The sequence below is a fragment of the Aotus nancymaae genome, unplaced genomic scaffold (assembly GCF_030222135.1).
Source record: "Aotus nancymaae isolate 86718 unplaced genomic scaffold, 86718_ANA_hifiasm-v0.15.2.pri h1tg000077l, whole genome shotgun sequence".
Classification (NCBI taxonomy): Eukaryota; Metazoa; Chordata; class Mammalia; order Primates; family Aotidae; genus Aotus; species Aotus nancymaae.
Genome location: NW_026988492.1, coordinates 13,162,792 through 13,181,238, shown reverse-complemented (window position 1 = coordinate 13,181,238; position 18,447 = coordinate 13,162,792). Strand labels below are relative to the sequence as shown.

Sequence of the window (18,447 nt, the reverse complement as noted above, 5' to 3'; positions counted from 1 at the left end):
GTCCCATATTTCCTGGAGACTTTGCTCATTCCTTTTCATCCTTTTTTCTGCATTCTTGTCTTCTCGTTTCATTTCACTGAGCTGGTCCTCGACTTCTGATATCCTTCCTTCTGCTTGATCAATTCGACTGTTTAAACTTGTGCATGCTTCGCGAAATTCTCGTGTTGTGTTTTTCAGCTCCATCAATTCACTTATATTCTTCTCTAAATTGTCCATTCTCGTTAACATTTCGTCAAACCTTTTTTCAAGGTTCTTAGTTTCTTTGCATTGGGTTAGAACAAGTTCTTTTAATTCACAGAAGTTTCTTATCGCCCACGTTTTGAAACCTGCTTCTGTTATTGGAACACACGTGTAATCTATTAAGCCTTGTTCCGTTACTGATGAGGAATTGCAATCCCCTGTAGAGGAAGAGGCATTCTGATTTTGAGTATTCTCTGCCTTTTTATGCTGGTTTCTTCCCTTCATTATATATTTGTCGGTCTGTCGTCTTTATAATTACCGACTTTCTAACTGGGTCTCTGACGTCCAACTTGTTGATTCCCTGCGCCAAAATCTGAGCAATCCACTGAGCCGGCCAAAACAGCGGTGTTAAGATTGATGGTGCTTTTCTGCCCGGGAATCTCCGGACTCTGCACCAAGAACTGGCGTGCTAAGGCACCAGCAAAACCGCCACGCCGGCCACAAGAGTCGCCCTGGCGACCCGTGGAGCTCCTCCACTGGGAATCTCCTGGTCCGTGAGCAACTAATATTCGTCTGAAAGTGTGGCGTCCTCTCGTTCTTTGCGCTTTCACTGGGAGGTACGTGCCCGAGCTGCTAATCATCAGCCATCTTGGATCTCTCTCCCGGGATTATATTTTTACATGAGATTGGGAGGCACAAATATCTAAACATTACCAATAGGCTCTATTTTTTAAAAAATTATTTTTTGTAGAAACGAGGTCTCATTTTGTTGCTTAGGCTGATTTTGAACTTATGACTTCAAGTGGTCCTCCCATTTTGGCCTCCTAAAGTTCTGGGGTTATATGCATGAGCCACTGCACCCAGCCTCAGTAGGCTTTTACAGTTTATGCTTTCTGTACTTTTAAAACTATTTCAACTTAATTTTTTTTTTTTGAGATGGAGTCTCACTCTGTAGCCCAGGCTGGAACGTAGTGGTGCGATCCTAGCTCACTGCAACCACTGCCTCCTGGGTTCAATCAATTCTCCTGCCTCAGCCCCCTGAGTAGCTGGGATTACAGGTGTGTGCTACCATGCCGGCTAACTTTTTGTATTTTTAATAGAGACAGGGTTTCACCATGTTGGCCAGGCTGGTCTCGAACTCCTGACCTTGTGATCTGCCTGCCTCAGCCTCCCAAAGTGCTGGGATTACAGGCGTGAGCCACTGCACCTGGCCTTCAACTTAATTTTTTACTCTAATTTTTTGTTGTTTTGTGTGTGTGTGTGTGTATATATATATATATATGCACATATGCACACACACACATACACATATATATGTGTATATATATATGTAGTATGTGTATAGTGTGCATATATATAGTATGTGTGTGTGTATATGTGTTTGTATATAAATAATGTGTGTGTGTGTGCACCCCTGTGTGTGTGTGTGTGTGTGTGTGTGTATATATATATTTTTTTTTTTTTGAGATAGGGTCCACTCTGTCACCCAGGCTGGAGTGTAGTGGTGCAATCATGGCCTACTGCAGCCTTGACCTTCTGGCTCAATTGATCTGCCCACCTCAGCCTGCTGAGTAGCTGGGACTACAGGTGCGCACCACCACACCCAGCTAATTTTTGTATTTGTTTTTTTGTAGAGATGGGGTTTTGCCATGTTGCCCAGGCTGGTCTCGAACCCCTGGGCTCAAGCAATCTGCCTGCCTCAGTGCTGGGATTACAGGTGTGATCCATTGTGCCTGGCCTATATTACTATATCATAAGTGACAAAACCTCTTTTGGAAACAAGATGGGGTATAAATAATACTCAAGTGTGACTTTCAGGAACATACTTTTCATAGTAAGACAATGCCATTGAAACTTACGGTGTTTCACAAGAAGTGGTAGTACTGGCTCTACATTTAGTTTTAGTTTTAAATCCTGAGAATGGGAGGGAGAGGGATCCACAGTATATTTTGAGTACCATTATGTTTGAGTAATAATAATAGCTGATTAGCCTCATTCTTTTCAGAAGGGAGATCAGCATATGTGAGATCATTTCTTGTCACTTAAATTAAAATGGTAAATTCTTTTTTTTTTTGAAATGGAGTTTCACTCTTGTTACCCAGGCTGGAGTGCAATGGCGTGATCTCGGCTCACCACAACCTCCGCCTCCTGGGATCAAGCCATTCGCCTGCCTCAGCCTCCCGAGTAGCTGGGACTACAGGCACTTGCCACCATGCCCAGCTAATTTTTGTATTTTTAGTAGAGACGGGGTTTCACCATGTTGACCAGGATGGTCTCGATCTCTTGACCTCGTGATCCACCCGCCTCAGCCTCCCAAAGTGCTGGGATTATAGGCGTGAGCCACCGTGCCCGGCCAAAATGGTAAATTCTTGAGTTTGGCTTTTTAAGATAAAACAGAGCTACTTGACTGCAGTCATCCTAGCTGATGGTAAGACAGGAAGTAAACAGCAGGCAGATGTTAAAAGCCTTGCCTCATTCCTAAATTGAGAGGACCTTTTCATTTTTTCTCCTGCTCCCCAGGTAAAAAAATCCCAGCATCTTTTTGTTTTTATTAATGTAAGTTTTAAAAAATTGTAGCCAGAGTTTTTGTTTGTTTGTTTTTTGTTTTTGAGACGGAGTTTCATTCTTGTTGCTCAGGCTGGAGTGCAATTGCATAATCTCAGCTCACCACAACCTGCGCCTCCTGGGTTCAGTTGATTCTCCTGCCTCAGCCTCCCAAGTAGCTGGGATTTACAGGCATGTGCCACTATGCCTGGCTAATTTTGTATTTTTGGTAGAGACGGGGCTTCTCCATGTTGGTCAGGCTGGTCTCAAACTCCCGACCTCAGGTGATCCGCCATCCTTCGCCTCCCAAAGTGCTGGGATTACAGGTGTGAGCCATTGTGCCTGGCCTGTGGCAGGAGTTAAAAAAGTTAAAATGTAGTCTCAAAAAGTTACTTATCCTCTGAAGAAGATCACATGTCATGGAGAACAACTATTTGTGAAGAAAGTTCTGAAATATTATTCTGGCAGGGGGCAACTAGTACAAATGCTGCTCCCACATTTTCAGTAGTTTTGAAGTTGCAGGGAAGATGTTACATTTTTGATAATCTGAAAGATTTCTTCATTACCTCTTTTTTTTTTTTATAGAGATGTGAACTTTGTCCTCATAAGGATGGAGCTTTAAAAAGAACAGATAATGGGGGTAAGTGCAGAGATTTCTTGAAAAAAATTTTATTGAAAACTGTGGTGGTGGAGTATTTTCAAATATCTGGTAGTTTATTTCATGAAATTAAACAGTGCTTACTACTATTTTTAACAGTAATGGTTATAATTTATGAATCCTTATTGTATTGACCCACAATTTTTCTGCTTTGTGGACAAAGTTAAGCATTGGCTGTTTTATGAAAAATGATTTATTAAATACAAAATTCTAATTAAAATTTTTACTTGTTTTTGTTGGGTGAGGTGGCTCACACCTGTAATCCCAGCACTTTGGGAGGCTGAGGCAGGGGATATCACTTGAGGTCAGGATTTCAAGACCATCCTGGCCAACATAGTGAAACCTGATTTCTACTAAAAATAGAAAAATTAGCCAGGCCTGGTGGTGCTTGCTTGTAGTCCCAGCTACTCAGGAGGCTGAGGCATGGGAATCACTTGAACCTGGGAGGCGGAGGTTGCAGTGAGCCGAGATTGTGTCACTGCATTCCAGCCTGGCGACAGAGCAAGACTCTGTCTTTAAAAAAAAAAAAAAGTTTTTTTTTTTAATGGATATAATTTCTTGCATTAGGAATTATTTTTGAAAAATGAACCACATTTCTTTTTTGTTGTTAGATGTAAAATCTGTTTTAGATTCTTTTTCTGTTTTATATATCTCTAGACAGATGATGTTTCTAGTGAGTGTTAATTTTATGTAACTCTGAGAATCTTTGTTGCTTGAATATAAAGAAATGTTCACTTTTAGCCTCGGTGTGCTGCCTGACACCTGTAATCCCAGCTCTTTGAGAGGCCAAGGTAGGAGGATCACTGGAGCATAAGAGTCTGAGATCAGCCTGAGCGACAGAGGGAGACTTTGTCTCTGCGAAAGTAAACAAATTAAAAAGACTTAGTCACACGTGGTGTGTGCCTGTAGTGGCAGCTACTTGGGAAGCTGAGCAGGAGGATGGATTGAGCCTAGGAGGTCGAGGCTGCAATGAGTCATGGTCACACCACTGTACTTCAGCCCCCGGATGGATGAGAGTGAGACTCTGTCTCAGAAAAAAAAAAAAATGCTGACGTTTGTATCACATTTTGGTATGCTTTTCTATGGACACTTGTATATTGCTCATTTTCTTTCCCATTTTTAGTTATCATCAAAGAAATCATATTTCTCTATAGCTCAGTACTATTCTGAAATGTATAGACATTAATTTATTAGACCATGGCATATTTGATAAGACAACTAAAAAAAGTAGAGGTTTAGTTACTATTACTATACTCTTCTCCATTTTGTATAGCCACCTCTGAATTAGTTTTGGCATAATGGTGTGAGTAAATAAAAGGGAAAAATACAATTATTTTGGCTAGGTATATATATTTTGCAGTTTAATGTTCAAGACTATATTATATAGTCACATTGTACAAAATTTAAAAATATATTGGAAACTCTTCCTGTTACTCCTCTTCCCCATCTACCCAGTTTATCAACAGCTTTCCTGCTACCATGTGATTATTACTTTATTGAATATCTTTTTAGGTTTCTTTTGCATATTCAAATGTGAATAGACAAATACTTATTTACTTCCTCCATCTTTATACAAATGAGTTAATATTGTATACTCTTCTGCACTTTTGCATCTTAATTTATTTAACTGAACAATTTAACTTGTTCTTCTTTTTGTTTTTCCTTTTGAGATGGAGCTTCACTCATTCACCCAGGCTGGAGTGCAGTGGTGTGATCTCAGTTCACTGCAACCTTCGCGTTCTGGGCTCAAGCGATTCTCCTGCCTCAGCCTCCCAAGTCGCTGGGATTACACGTATGCGCCACCACGCCTGGCTAATTTTTGTATTTTTAGTAGAGATGGGGTTTCACTATATTGGCCACGCTGGTCTTGAACTCTTGACCTCAAATGAACCTGTCTCAGACTCCCAAAGTGTTGAGATTACAGGCGTGAGCCACCACGCTCGGCCTGAACAATTTATCTTGTTACCAGTATACAAGCTTTTTTCTTCTTTTTAACCATGTTATCTAATCAATCAGTTGTTGATGCACTTTCTTATTTTCTACTTTGATGACTAGCTCTTGTATATATGTCATTTTGCTTGTATACAAGTATATCTGTAGGATTATTAATTTCCAGAGGTGGAAACGTTGGGTCAAAGGAGTTTTGCAATTAATTTTGATTGATAGTGCCAAATTATTCTCCCCACAGGGGAGAACTGCAGTTTTACCAATAAATGTTCCCAGTTTTACCGATATATGAATAAAAAAGCTGTTTTTCATACCTTCAGTAATCTAACAGGTGAAAGTTTGTATATCCAAGCAGTAGTTTTGCATTTCTCTTAATATTAGTGAAGTAGACATATTTTCATAGTTTGAAGAGCACTTTGTTTTTTCCTCTTCTGTGGTCTGCATTTTGATTTGGTTGTTGATCTCTTTTTTTTTTTTTTTTTTTTTTGAGATAGGGCCTCCCTCTGTCATGTAGGCTAGAGTACAGTGGCTTAATCTTGGCCCACTGCAGCCGCTGCCTCTCTGGTTCAAGCGACTCTCCTGCCTCACTCATCTGAATACCTGGGATTACAGGCGCATGCCACCATACCCAGCTGAATTTTTAATTTTTGGTAGAGATGGGATCCACCCACCTTGGCCTCCCAAAGTGTTGGGACTACAGACATGAGCCACTATGCCCAGCTGTGGTTGTTGATCTTTTTAGTTTGACTTATTGGAGCGTTCATAAGGAGCCCCTCATATATTATTATGCTGTTTTGATAAGAGTCAGACTAATTTTTGCCCATCTAGTGTTTATTTATATTGTGCTTAAAAAAAACTTTTTTTTACCATGCGTGAGTTTTTGATTTTTATTTTGTTGAATTTATTAATCTTTCATGACTTCTGTATTTTGAGTCATTAGTTACAAAGGCCGTCACTATTTCAAAGTGCGTTTTTTTTTTTTCTCTGAAACGACAGGTTTTCATTCTGTTGCTCAGGCTGGAGTGCAGTGGGAGGATCCTAGCTCACTGTAGCTTTGTACTCCGGCTCCAGTGATCTTCCTGCCTCAGCTTTCGAGAGTATTGGGATTACAGGCATGAGCCATTACACCTGATGTAAACCTTCCATCTTTTTAAATGTTTTGTATTTGTCTTTCCTATTCTGGTTTGTTTCACTCATTCCATTCTATTCTATTAGCTTAAAAAAAATTAATGTTACTATGTACTTTTTTCCTCTTTCTGAATCCTCTGAAACTCTTAAGATACTGTAAATTCACTTGTCTAACTCCAGACATGTATTTTATTTTTGTTGTGTACTTTCATTTTCTATTTCTTTAAAAGTTATACTGGCTTCGTCAGATGTTTGTTGAGGGTTATGCTGGTCACTTAAAATCAAACAGTTTGTGTAAATTTGGTGTTATTTTTCTATGACTGCTATATAGAATTTACCAGTGAAACTTCATGAGAAACTGAAACTTCTGGGAAAATTTTTGATAAATTTGTTTTTGGCAAAATTATAGGGACACTCCTTTTTTTTTTTTGAGACAGAGTCTCACTTTGTTACCTGGGCTAGTGCAGTGGTGCAGTCATAGCTCGCTGCAACTTCAAACTCCTAGGTTCAAGTGATCCTCCTGCCTCAGCCTCCTGAATAGCCGGGACCACAGGCACACCATCCTGGCTAATTTTATATTTTTGTATTTTTCGTAGAGACAAGTGGTCTCGCTTTGTTGCTGAGGCTGGTATCGAACATCTGCACTCAAGTGATCCTTCTGCCTCATCCTCTCAAAGTGCTGGGATTACATGCATTAGCCCTTGGGCCTGGCCTATTTTTATATACTTAAGTCAATTTTGGTGTGCTCTATTTTTTCAAGAAATTTGACTACTTTGTATAAGTTGCTGAAATTGTTGGACTAACATTGCTAATAGTATTTTTTTTTTTTTTTTTTTTTTTTGGAGACGGAGTCTCGCTCTGTCACCCAAGCTGGAGTACAGTGGCCTGATCTTGGCTCACTGAAGACTCCGCCTCCCAGGTTCAAGTGATTCTCTAACTCAGCTTCCCAAGTAGCTGGGACTAAGGTGGGCACCACCATGCCTAGCTAATTTTTGTATTTTTAGTAGAGACAGAATCTCCTTATGTTAACCAGTCTGGTCTTGAACTCCTGACCTCATTTGATGCACCTGTCTTGGCCTCCCAAAGTGCTGGGATTACAGATGTGAGCCAACGCACCTGACCGCCAATAGTATTTTATTATTGTTTTGTTAATTTTGCTAGCATTAGTAGTTATTACCCCATTGTTATTCTTGATGTTGGTGATTTGCGTTTTGGTTTTTCCTTTGGTTTTATTTGTGTTTTTTTGACCAGTCCAAAAAGAATTGTTCAGTTTTTTTGACCTTTTTAAAGGAAGTTTTAGGCTTTGTTAATTTTTTATGCCGTCTCCCTGTTTTCTGTTTTGTTACACTTCTGCTCTTTATTATTTCCTTCCTACTACTTAGTATATGTTATGTTTTCCTCTTGTTTTCTAACTTACAAAAGTGGAACCTTAGGTCATTTATTTTAGATACTCCTTTCTAATGAAAATGTAGATGGTATAAGTTCCTCTCTGTTGCTTTTATTGAATCCCACAAGCTGTGTGTGTGTGTGTGTTTTGTTGTTGTGAGACAAGGTCTCAGTTTGTCACCTAGGCTGGAGGACAGTGGTGTGATCTTGACTCATTGAAGCCTTGACCTCCTGGGTTCAAGCGGTCCTCCTGCCTCAGCCTCTCAAGTAGCTGGAAATACAGGTGCATGCCATTTTATTTCACTGTGTTGCCCAGGCTGGTCTCAAATTCCTGAGCTCAAGCAATTCACAGGCCTCGGCTCAGTGAGTGCTAGGATAACAGGCAGGAGCTACTGCCCCCAGCGTACGTCTAACAAGTTCTGATACATTTCATATTTGTTGTCATTCTGTTCGAGACATTTTCCAGTTTCCCTTGTGACTTTCTCTTGACCATCTTAGTCTATCTTGGACAGAAGTAGAAGTCTTCTGCTATTTGTTCTTAATATTGGTTTTTCCCCCTTATTTCTCTTCTGTTCTTTTTGTGATTATTTTTTAGTGCTGTATTATACTCAGTTTAAAAATGCAACTAATTAGTATCCCATTTAAATTTAATTATACAAAATTGCCTTTTTGGCCATATCTCTTCCTATATATATACAAGTGTTTATATTTATCTAGTGGTTTCTGTTAGGATTATGATTTTCATACCAGTAAATTCATTCTACTGTGTGTACCACTTTTTTTTTTTTTTCCCTTTTAAGATGGAGTCTCGCTTTGTTACCAGGCTGGACTGCAGTGGCACTATCTCAGCTCACTGAAACCTCTACCTCTTGAATTCAGGCAGTCCTTCTGCCTCAGCCTCCCGGGTAGCTGGGACTATAGGCACACACCACCTGACACTTGGCTAATTTTTGTCTTTTTAGTTGAGATGTGGTTTTGCTGTATTGGCCAGGCTGGTCTGAAACTCCTGACCTCAAGTGATTTATACACCTTGGCCATCCCAAGTGCTGGGATTATAGGCTTAAGCCACCGCACCTGGCCTCTGTGTACCACTTAACATGAAATGTAGAATGAAACCATGTAGACATCTTAGAGACCTCTTTTACCTGTTCCTTTTCCAATCTCTTTTTTTCTTTTGAGACAGAGTCTTGCTCTGTCGCCAGACTGGAGTGCAGTGTCGCGGTCTTGACTCATTGCAGCCTCCGCCTCCTAGGTTCAAGCGATTCTCTTGCCTCAGCCCCCTGAGTAGCTGGGACTATAGGCGCATGCCTCCCCGCCCAGCTAATTTTTGTATTTTTAGTAGAGACAGGGTTTCACTATGTTGGCCAGGATGGTCTTGATCTATTGACCTTGTGATCTACCTGCCTTGGCCTCCCAAAGTTCTGGGATTACAGGCGTGAGCTACTGTGCCTGGCCTTTGTTATAGTTTTATAGGAAAGCTACATACATCACAAACCCTACCAGTGTTTTAATTTTTAATGTGAGTAGTCATCTGTATTATAAATGAGTGAAGGCATTATTGTTTTATATGTTCATTATCTATTAAATGTAGCTACATGTTTATCGCTCTTTATATTTTTCTTCAGTTCCAAACTTTCTTCTGGAATCACTTTACCTGTTACTCAAGGAAGATTGTTTGGTGTTACCTTTAATGGAAATCTTTTAAAAAATGTTTTCTGGCTTTATTTATCTAGCTTTTCATTTGATAACTTGCCTTTTGTTTTTAAGATTTTCATTTTTTTCCCTTAGTTTTCTGTAGTTTTACTAATGTGCCTTGGTGTGTATCTTTATTTACTCTGATTTATAGTGATTCCTCAGTCAGTGGCTTTGAATTTTCTCTTTGGAAAAAATTTTTAGGTGTTATCAATTCAGATATTGCTTTCATGCCATTTTCTCTCTCATATTTCTTTGAGACTCTGATTACATGTGTGTTAGACCTGCCTGCCTATTACGTTTTTCATGTCTTATCCCTTTTTTTGTATTTCTTACTTTTGTGTCTTATGCTGACATTATGGATTTCTTCTTCTGACCTGTTTTGTTCCTACTAATTCTTCTTTCATCCATGTCTAAATAGTTGTTAATCCCACCCATTGATTCTTTCTTTTTTTTTTTTTTTCTTCATGAGATATGATCTCTCACATCCAGGCTGGATTGCAGTGGCATAATTATAGTTCACTGCAGCCTCCAAGACCTGGGCTCAAGCAGTCCTCCCACCTCAACCTTCCTGAGTAGCTGGGAGTATAGGTGCATGCCACTGTACCTGGCTCATTATTTTTTTTGTAGAGATGGGGTCTCAGTTTGTTGCCTAGGCTGGTCTTGAACTCTTGGGCTTAAGTGATCCGCCTCAGCCTTCCAAAGTACTGGGCTTACAGATGCGAGCCACAGTGCCTGACTGATTTCTAAATTTCTGCTTTGCTTCTGGAATTTTATTATTATAGTTTTCAGTTCTTTGCATCAATTTAGAATTTTGTCTTGTATGTACTTTATCATAATAGGCATACTTATTTTTAAATCTTTATCTGATAACTCCAGAATATTGATCTATTTTGATTTTCTTGTTTCTGCTTATTTTCAGTTATATTATCTTGTCTATCATATGTTTGGTACTTGTTATTGTGCTGGAAATTATATGTAATTCAGAAATTTTAGGCTGGGTATAGTGGCTCATACCTGTATCCCACCACTTTGGGAGCCTGAGGCTGGCAGATCACATGAGGTCGGGAATTCAAGACCAGCCTGGCCAACATAATGAAACCTGTCTCTACTAGAAATACAAAAATTAGCCAGGTGTGGTGGTGGGCACCTGTAATCCCTGCTACTTGGGAGGCTGAGGCAAGTTGCTTGAACTGAGGGGAGGAAGTTACAGTGAGCCAAGATCATGCCAGTGCACTCTAGCCTGGGCAACAGAGGAAGGATTTGTCTCAAAAAAAAAAAAAAAAAGGTATAAATTATTTGTAGCCAAGATGATACTATTTTCTTTTAGAGAGGATGTGTATTTGCATCTGCTTGGTGTCTTGGGACTTGTAATTTAGAATTACCTTCATCAAATTTCAGAGTTTAAGATGGCCAGAGCCCTGGTGCAGTCTCTTCAGGGTCTATGTACTTATAGTGTATTCCTACCCCTGGTTTGCTCTTCAGTGTTGCATCTGAAAGGAGGAGAGGGGTTTACTTGTTCCCTTTTTTGCTAGGGTGTTTGTGGATGTACATCCCTGTACTGTTAGGTCCCTGAGTTTATCAAAAGCACCCTTTATCCTCACCACTGCGTTCTGTGAAGTAGGCAAATGTTCCCTGGGCAAAAGTGGCCAAAACTTCGGACTTCCTTTCTTTTCCATTTTGAGCCCGGAAACTCTTCACTATCACATCAGCTTTTTAATATTTTCAGTCTCATTAAAAAATTTTAAATAAATACTAATATTTAATATCAAATTTAAAACATTTCAAATTAAAATGTAAAATGATTATTACTAATATTAAAAATACTGACATTAAGAGAAAATTAATAATTTAATGTTGACGTTTAAAGTGATTAAGATTAGTAATTTTATTGTAAGTGTTAAACTTTTAAAAACTCTTTTTATAGTGGTTCTCAGAAGTAGGGTTGATCTGAATTTTTTTTTTTTTTTTTTGAGACGGAGTTTCGCTCTTGTTACCCAGGCTGGAGTGCAATGGCGCGATCTCGGCTCACCGCAACCTCCGCCTCCTGGGTTCAGGCAATTCTCCTGCCTCAGCCTCCTGAGTAGCTGGGATTACAGGCACGCGCCACCATGCCCAGCTAATTTTTTGTATTAGTAGAGACGGGGTTTCACCATGTTGACCAGGATGGTCTCGATCTCTTGACCTCATGATCCTCCTGCCTCGGCCTCCCAAAGTGCTGGGATTACAGGCTTGAGCCACCGCGCCCGGCCGATCTGAATATTTTAGTCTGCCTATATAAGAAGTGTTAGTGCCAGCATCTGAATTTATAAATGTTTCCCTTTATATATGTTACTGTATATTATAAGTGGGAAAATGATTAAAATGCTTTTTTTTAGTAGTGGTTTGAGTATTTCCAAGCAATGGACGTAAGACAGCAATGAGAATCTGTCAATGTCTTTGTCATGCATTTGTTTCAGTAGGCATTTAAGGGATCTGTTAAGGAAGTTAATGATGTTAATTTGCTTTTGTTAAAACTGAAAAGATGATTATTTATTTACTTATTTTTAGGTTGGGCCCATGTGGTTTGTGCCCTCTATATTCCAGAGGTACAATTTGCCAATGTTTCCACAATGGAACCAATTGTTTTACAGTCTGTTCCGCATGATCGTTATAATAAGGTACAGTGGATATTATTTTATTACTGTTTGGCTATCACTTTTTGGTTTTAAAACTGGGAGTAGGAAGTTTTGTGTTTTTAAGATTATAAATCTCCATCAAATTAAGGGAGATTTGGAAAAAAAAATTACTATGCCATACTACAGTTATTAAACTATATGTTACTAAGGTTACAGGAGTACAAAGCAACCAAATTATGTTACCTTTCATAGTAACCTAGGTATTTAGTATTCTATTTACAGAATATTTAATCCTTACAGATTGGTCTTTTATGAATTACTGACCTCTTTTGCTTTTTCAAGTATCAAGAGTCTGTTAAATTTGAATTATTATTTTACATAATATTCATTAAAATGTATCATAGATTCTTTTTTTGAAAAATAGTCCTATATCAGAATGTTACTTGTCTTCCCTCATAAAGTTATTTGTACCCCAAGATATGGTTTTTATTGTTGGCCTTATTTATTTATTTATTTATTTATTTATTTATTTATTTATTTGAGATGGAGTTTCGCCCTTGTTACCCAGGCTGGAGTACAATGGTACGATCTTGGCTCACTGCAACCTTTGCCTCCCAGGTTCAAGTGGTTCTCCTGCCTCTGCCTCCTGAGTAGCTGGGATTACGGGCAATGCACCACCACGCCCGGCTAATTTTGTATTTTTAGTAGAGATGGGATTTCTCCATGTTGGTCAGGCTGGTAGCAGGTGATCTGCCTGTCTTGGCCTCCCAAAGTGCTGGGATTACAGGCATGGGCCACCATGCCTGGCTATTGTTGGCCTTTAAAAAAAAATTTTAATATTTTATTTTTTTCCTGTATATTTTTCTTCTTTTAGTATATGTATATTATTATTTTATTCTCCTTTGCATTTTAGGTTTCACCATTACCCAATATCCCTTTAAATATAGTTTGACTATTTAATTGAACGTACATGTTCCATCTGTGGAAGAAATTGCAGCCAGCTTTGAGATTTTCAGTGTTTTTGTGCAAAAAAAAAAAAAACCTTTTTATTATGTAATTAATATTTATTTTAAAAACTTGAAAATACAGACAAATAAATAAATATAAGACAAAAATCATTCAAAATCTTATTCAGGCTGATCTAGGTTGTTGCTGTGTATTTTGGCTTATGGTATGTACTTACAAAAAGGTTGAATCATGTTTATATTTTTTGTTTGCTTTTGAAACTTGTTAACTCAGCATCTTTTGTGTGTCAATAAATTGTGTTTCTGCTGTATTTTTAATAGATACTTAGTCTTTAATACAGAATACCATGAGATTCAACAAACTGCAAATTTAATTAAGCAACCCTTTGTGGTTGAAGGGCTTAGTTTGGTGTCTCACATTTAGTATACACTGATAGCATCTGTGTAAAAGTGTGTGAACATTTGGAAGCTTCAGTAAATACATTGTGTGAAATTGTCCTCTAGAACTTACTCTGTATTAGCTATATGTGAGATTGCTTATAACCTTTTGTTATGTTAGGTACACTGTGTTACCCTTTAAAAAAATCTTTGCTATTCTTTCTAGTAAAAAAAAAAAAGTTAAAATGTTTGAATGAGTTTGTTTGAGTACTGAAAAGTAAGATTAGTTTCTTCTTCTTGTTCTTCTTCTTCTTCTTTTTTTTTTTGAGATGGAGTCTTGCTCTGTTGCCCAGGCTGGAGTGCAGTGGTGAGATCTTGGCTCACCACATCCTCCGCCTCCTGGGTTCAAGCAGTTCTTCTGCCTTAGCCTCTGGAATAGTGGAGACTACAGACATGTGCCACCACACCCAGCTAATTTTTATATTTTTAGTGGAGACAGGGTTTCGCTATGTTGGCCAGGCTGGTCTCGAACTCCTGACCTCAACTCCACCCACCTCTGCCTCCCAAAGTGCTGGGATTACAGGCATGAGCCACTGTGCCCGGCCAAGGTTAGTTATTTTAAATGTTTTTAAGAAAAATTATTCACGTTTATTAATTGACCTTGAATATCTGTTTATTTTAATACTATAATTTTTTTACAAAGTATTTTATATTAGAGGTAATATTCTTTTGTCTTATATGTTTGCTGTGTGTGTTATTACCCATAATTTAACGTTTGTTTTTAAAAATTCTAGCAGGTTAATTTTTTCTAATGCAGAAGTTTACATTTTTTAGGTAATTTATCCAACTTCTCTTTATTGTTTCTGCCTTTGATGCTGTGCAAATAAAATCTTTATATTAATGTACAATTTTTTTTAGTGCTTTTGGAGTTCATTTTTAAAAACCTTATTTTTCTTTTTAATTTTAAACGAATTAAAACAGATTGCAGGAATAGTACAAAGAATCCTTCCATAAACCGTTGAGAGTAACTTACTAATATAATATGCTCTCACCCCTGAATACTTTAATTTCCCATAAAGAAGGCTATTCTCCTGGGAAAATACAGTATGCCATCAAAATAAGGAAATTAACAGTGATGCATTATTACTGTCTGATCTTTGGAACTCATTCATGTTTTCCTAGAAACATTGTTTATAGCAAAAGAATCACAAACTGCATTTTGACTCTTTGGTTTTCTTATTTATTTTTATTTTCATACAGAGTCTCTGTCACCCAGGCTAGAGTGCAGCGGTGCGATCTTGGCTCACTCAACTTCCACCTCCTGAGTTCAAGTGATTCTCGTGCCTCAGCCTCCCAAATAGCTGTGGTTACAGATGTGCACCACCATGTCCAGCTAATTTTTTTGTGCTTTTAGTAGAGACAGGCTCTTGCCATGTTAGCCAGGCTGGTCTCGAACTCCTGGCCTCAAGTGATCTGCCTGCCTTAGCCTCCCAAAGTGTTGGGATTACAGGTGTGAGCCATTGTGCCTGGCCCTCTTTGGTCTTTTTAAATCTGAAATAGTAACTCATTCTTTCCTTGAGTTTCATAACTTTGATACTTCTGAATATTACGGGCCAGTTATTTTGTAGAATGCCCCCTATTTGAATTAGCCTGATGTTTCATCATGATTAAGTACAATTATGTTTTTGGCAGGAGTATCACATAAGGTATTCTTTGTTTTTTCTTTGTATCCTATCAGGTAGTACATGATTTTAGTTTTTCCTTGATCACTTGGTTAAGGTGTGTCTGTCAGGTTTCTCCAATGTGAGGTTAATCTTTTTTCTCTTTATAGTCAGCATGGATTTTGTGGGGGAATTACTTCGTATGTAAATATCTTGTTCCTTGTGCCTTTTCCTCACTAATTTTAGCTTTCTTTGATCTTTCTTGACCTAATTTATGACTAGGATTGATGACAGGTAGTGGTTTTCTAATTTCACCCTTTCTTCTACATTCATCAGTTGGCATTCCACTTTAAGGTGAAGCTTTCTTTACTCCCTAATTATTCATATTAGTGTGGACTTATGCTTTTTTTATTTTAATGGGTCATATTCCACTGATGTCATTTATTTTGATGTTCATACTGTCTAAGGTTTTACTGGTTGGAGCTCTTTAAACTGGCTTCTGTGTCTTTTGACCTATCTATCATTCTGTGAGCATTTCTCTACTTCTGACACAACAGTATAGTCTAGGCTCATCTTGTATTATTCCGCTCTAGTTCTGAAATCACCATTTCTCTGAGGAGCCTTGATTCCTTTTAGGTGAAAATAATATTTAGAAGCCAAAGTGGGTACTAGGTATAGGTTATTGCTACTCTCAGTCAGCATGGCTAGGAGGAAATGTGTGTGTGTGTGTGTGTACACTTACAGAGGTATACATTTCTATAAATTCAAGTCTATATTGTTATTGCATCTATATAGAAAACTGTGGCTCAGGTGTGATGCCTCACGTCTGTAATCCTACCACTTTGGGAGGCCAAGGCTGGCGGATCACTTGAGGTCCGGAGTTCGAAACTAGCCTGGCCAACGTGATGAAACCCCATCTCTACTAAAAATACAAAAATTAGCTGGACATGGTGGTGCAGGCCTGTAATCCCAGCTACTTAGAAGGCCGAGACATGACAAGAATCACTTGAACCCGGGAGGCAGAGAGAGTACAGTGAGCCAAGATCACACCACTGCACTCCAGTCTGAGTGATAGAGTGAGACTCTGTCTCAAAAAAAAAAAAAAAAAAAAAAAAGCTCAGCGTGGTGGCAGACACCTGTAATCTCAGCTGCTTGGGAGACTGAGGCAGGAAAATTGCTTGAACCTGGGAGGGGAGGTTGCAGTGAGCGGAAATTGCACCACTGCACTCCAGCATAGGCACAAAACGAGACTCTGTCTCAAAAAAAAAAAAAAAAAAAAGAGGACAAACTGAGATCACAGTACTTTTGATTCATTATATACATACACACACACCTCTATTACCTTTTGATTCATTATATACATACACACATCTCTATTACCTTATCCGTCTCTATATATTGAACTCCGTATGCTCATAGTAACTTCTCCAAATCTAATCCAACAAAACAGGGTTCATTTTAATTTTTTCCCCCATATTTATGATTCTCATCTCAGATAGAAACCCTGACTCTCACTATTTTTAATAGTTTACCTATTGGATCAATTTGTCCTGTTTTGACATACCTTCTGTTGCTGCCTCCATCTAACACAGATGCTATCCTAACCCAGTTCAGGATTGCTGCTGCTTTCCTGCGTGCAAGTCCTTTTCACTCTTCTTGGGATTTGATACTCAGCTTCAGTTTACTACTTCCATTTTGGTTGATCTTTTCACCTTGCTCTGAGATTGTCCCCACCCCTATCCCCAAACCCCTAGGGGAGCCAACCTTACTCAGGCTATTATACTTGTATTGGACTGCCCCCTCCTCCCCAGCATGGATAATTACTATGCTTGAACCCACCTCATGCTTTTTTTTTTTGAGACAGGGTCTCACTTTGTCACCCAGGCTGTAGTGCAGTGGTGAAGGTTTGGCTTACTACAGCCTTGACCTCTTGGGCTCAAGCAGTCCTTCTACTTCAGCCCTCCAAGTAGGTGGGACTACAGCTACACCCATCACACCTGGCTAATTTTTAAATATTTTTTGTAGAGTCAAGGTTTCATCATGTTGCCCAGGCTATTCCTGTACTCCTGAGCTGAAGTGATCTGCCCACCCTGGCTTCCCAAAGTGCTAGGATTACAGGCATGAGCCACCATGCTCAGCCCTATCTCATGGGTTTGAGACTAAAGTGTTGAAGTAGAAAAGGAGAGAGGGGTCAGGGCGTGGTGGCTCACGCCTGTAATCCCAGCACTTTGGGAGACTGAGGCTGGTGGATCAAGAGGTCATGAGATCAAGACCATCCTGGCCAACATTGTGAAATCCTGTCTCTACTAAAAATACAAAAATTAGCTGGGCATGGTGGCATGCGCCTGCAATCCCAGCTACTCAGGAGTCTGAGGGAGGCAGGAGAATCCCTTGAACCCAGGAGGCAGAGGCTGCAGTGAGCCAAGATCGTGCCACTGCACTCCAGCCTGGCAAAAGAGTGAGACTCCATCTCAAAAAAAAAAGGGGGGAAAGGAGAGAGGGTAGAACAAATAAGGAATTTAGTTAAAATTTTTTTAGCCTAGAATTTTAGAATATGGTAAGATATGTGCCCAACTTTCCCTTTCCACCTGGTTAGTCAGCTTTTTCAACACTATGCTGAATAATCTGTGTTTTCCATTGTGATTTGAAATATTATTGGAATATTGTTTGAATTATTACTAAATTATTGAGTATACTTAAGTATGTTTCTGGACTTTTTATGTGTTCCATTGGTGTGTCTATTTTTATCCTGGTACCACACTGTATTAAATTATTACAGCTTTATATACATTTTAGTACATGGTAAGACAAATATTGTCATGTACTTATTTTTCTAGATGAACATTAGGACTAATAAAAGCACAATTTAGATTATATTAGAGTTACAGTGAAATACTGTTTTCAGGATGAATATATTTTTACAATATTGAATCTTCCCTTCCAGAAACATGGTGTGTCTGTTTATCAAGTTTACTTTTTCTTCCCTTCTTCCTATTTCTTTCTTTTTTATAGCTTTTCTTATATGTGATTGCTTTACATTTGTTGGATTTTTTGTTGTTGACGATTTGTTTTGTTCTACTTAAGGTTAAAGTCTGTCATCTTAAAATGTTAATAATGGGGCTGGGCACGGTGGCTTACGTCTAGTCCCAGCACTTTGGGAGTCTGAGGTGGGCGGATCACGAGGTCAAGAGATTGAGACCGTTCCTGACAAACATGGCAAAACCCTGTCTTTACTAAAAAAATACAAATTAGCTGGGCTTGGTGGCATGTGCCTGTAGTCCCAGCTACTT

General features: G+C 38.8%; 1 protein-coding gene across 14 annotated transcripts in view; it reads left to right on the top strand.

Moving 5' to 3' along the window:
• MLLT10 (MLLT10 histone lysine methyltransferase DOT1L cofactor) overlaps nucleotides 1–18,447 on the top strand; it is a 227,379-nt gene that overhangs the window by 60,279 nt on the left and 148,653 nt on the right. For 11 of the 14 annotated variants that reach the window (XM_021666314.2, XM_064368364.1, XM_064368365.1 and 8 more), the window contains 2 exons: nucleotides 3,310–3,364; nucleotides 12,086–12,195. In XM_021666314.2, the coding sequence (XP_021521989.1) occupies nucleotides 3,310–3,364; nucleotides 12,086–12,195 (165 nt within the window). Of the gene's footprint in view, nucleotides 1–3,309; nucleotides 3,365–12,085; nucleotides 12,196–18,447 lie in introns of those variants that run through there. The other 3 variants (XM_064368366.1, XM_064368368.1, XM_064368371.1) reach the window with 2 other exon arrangements.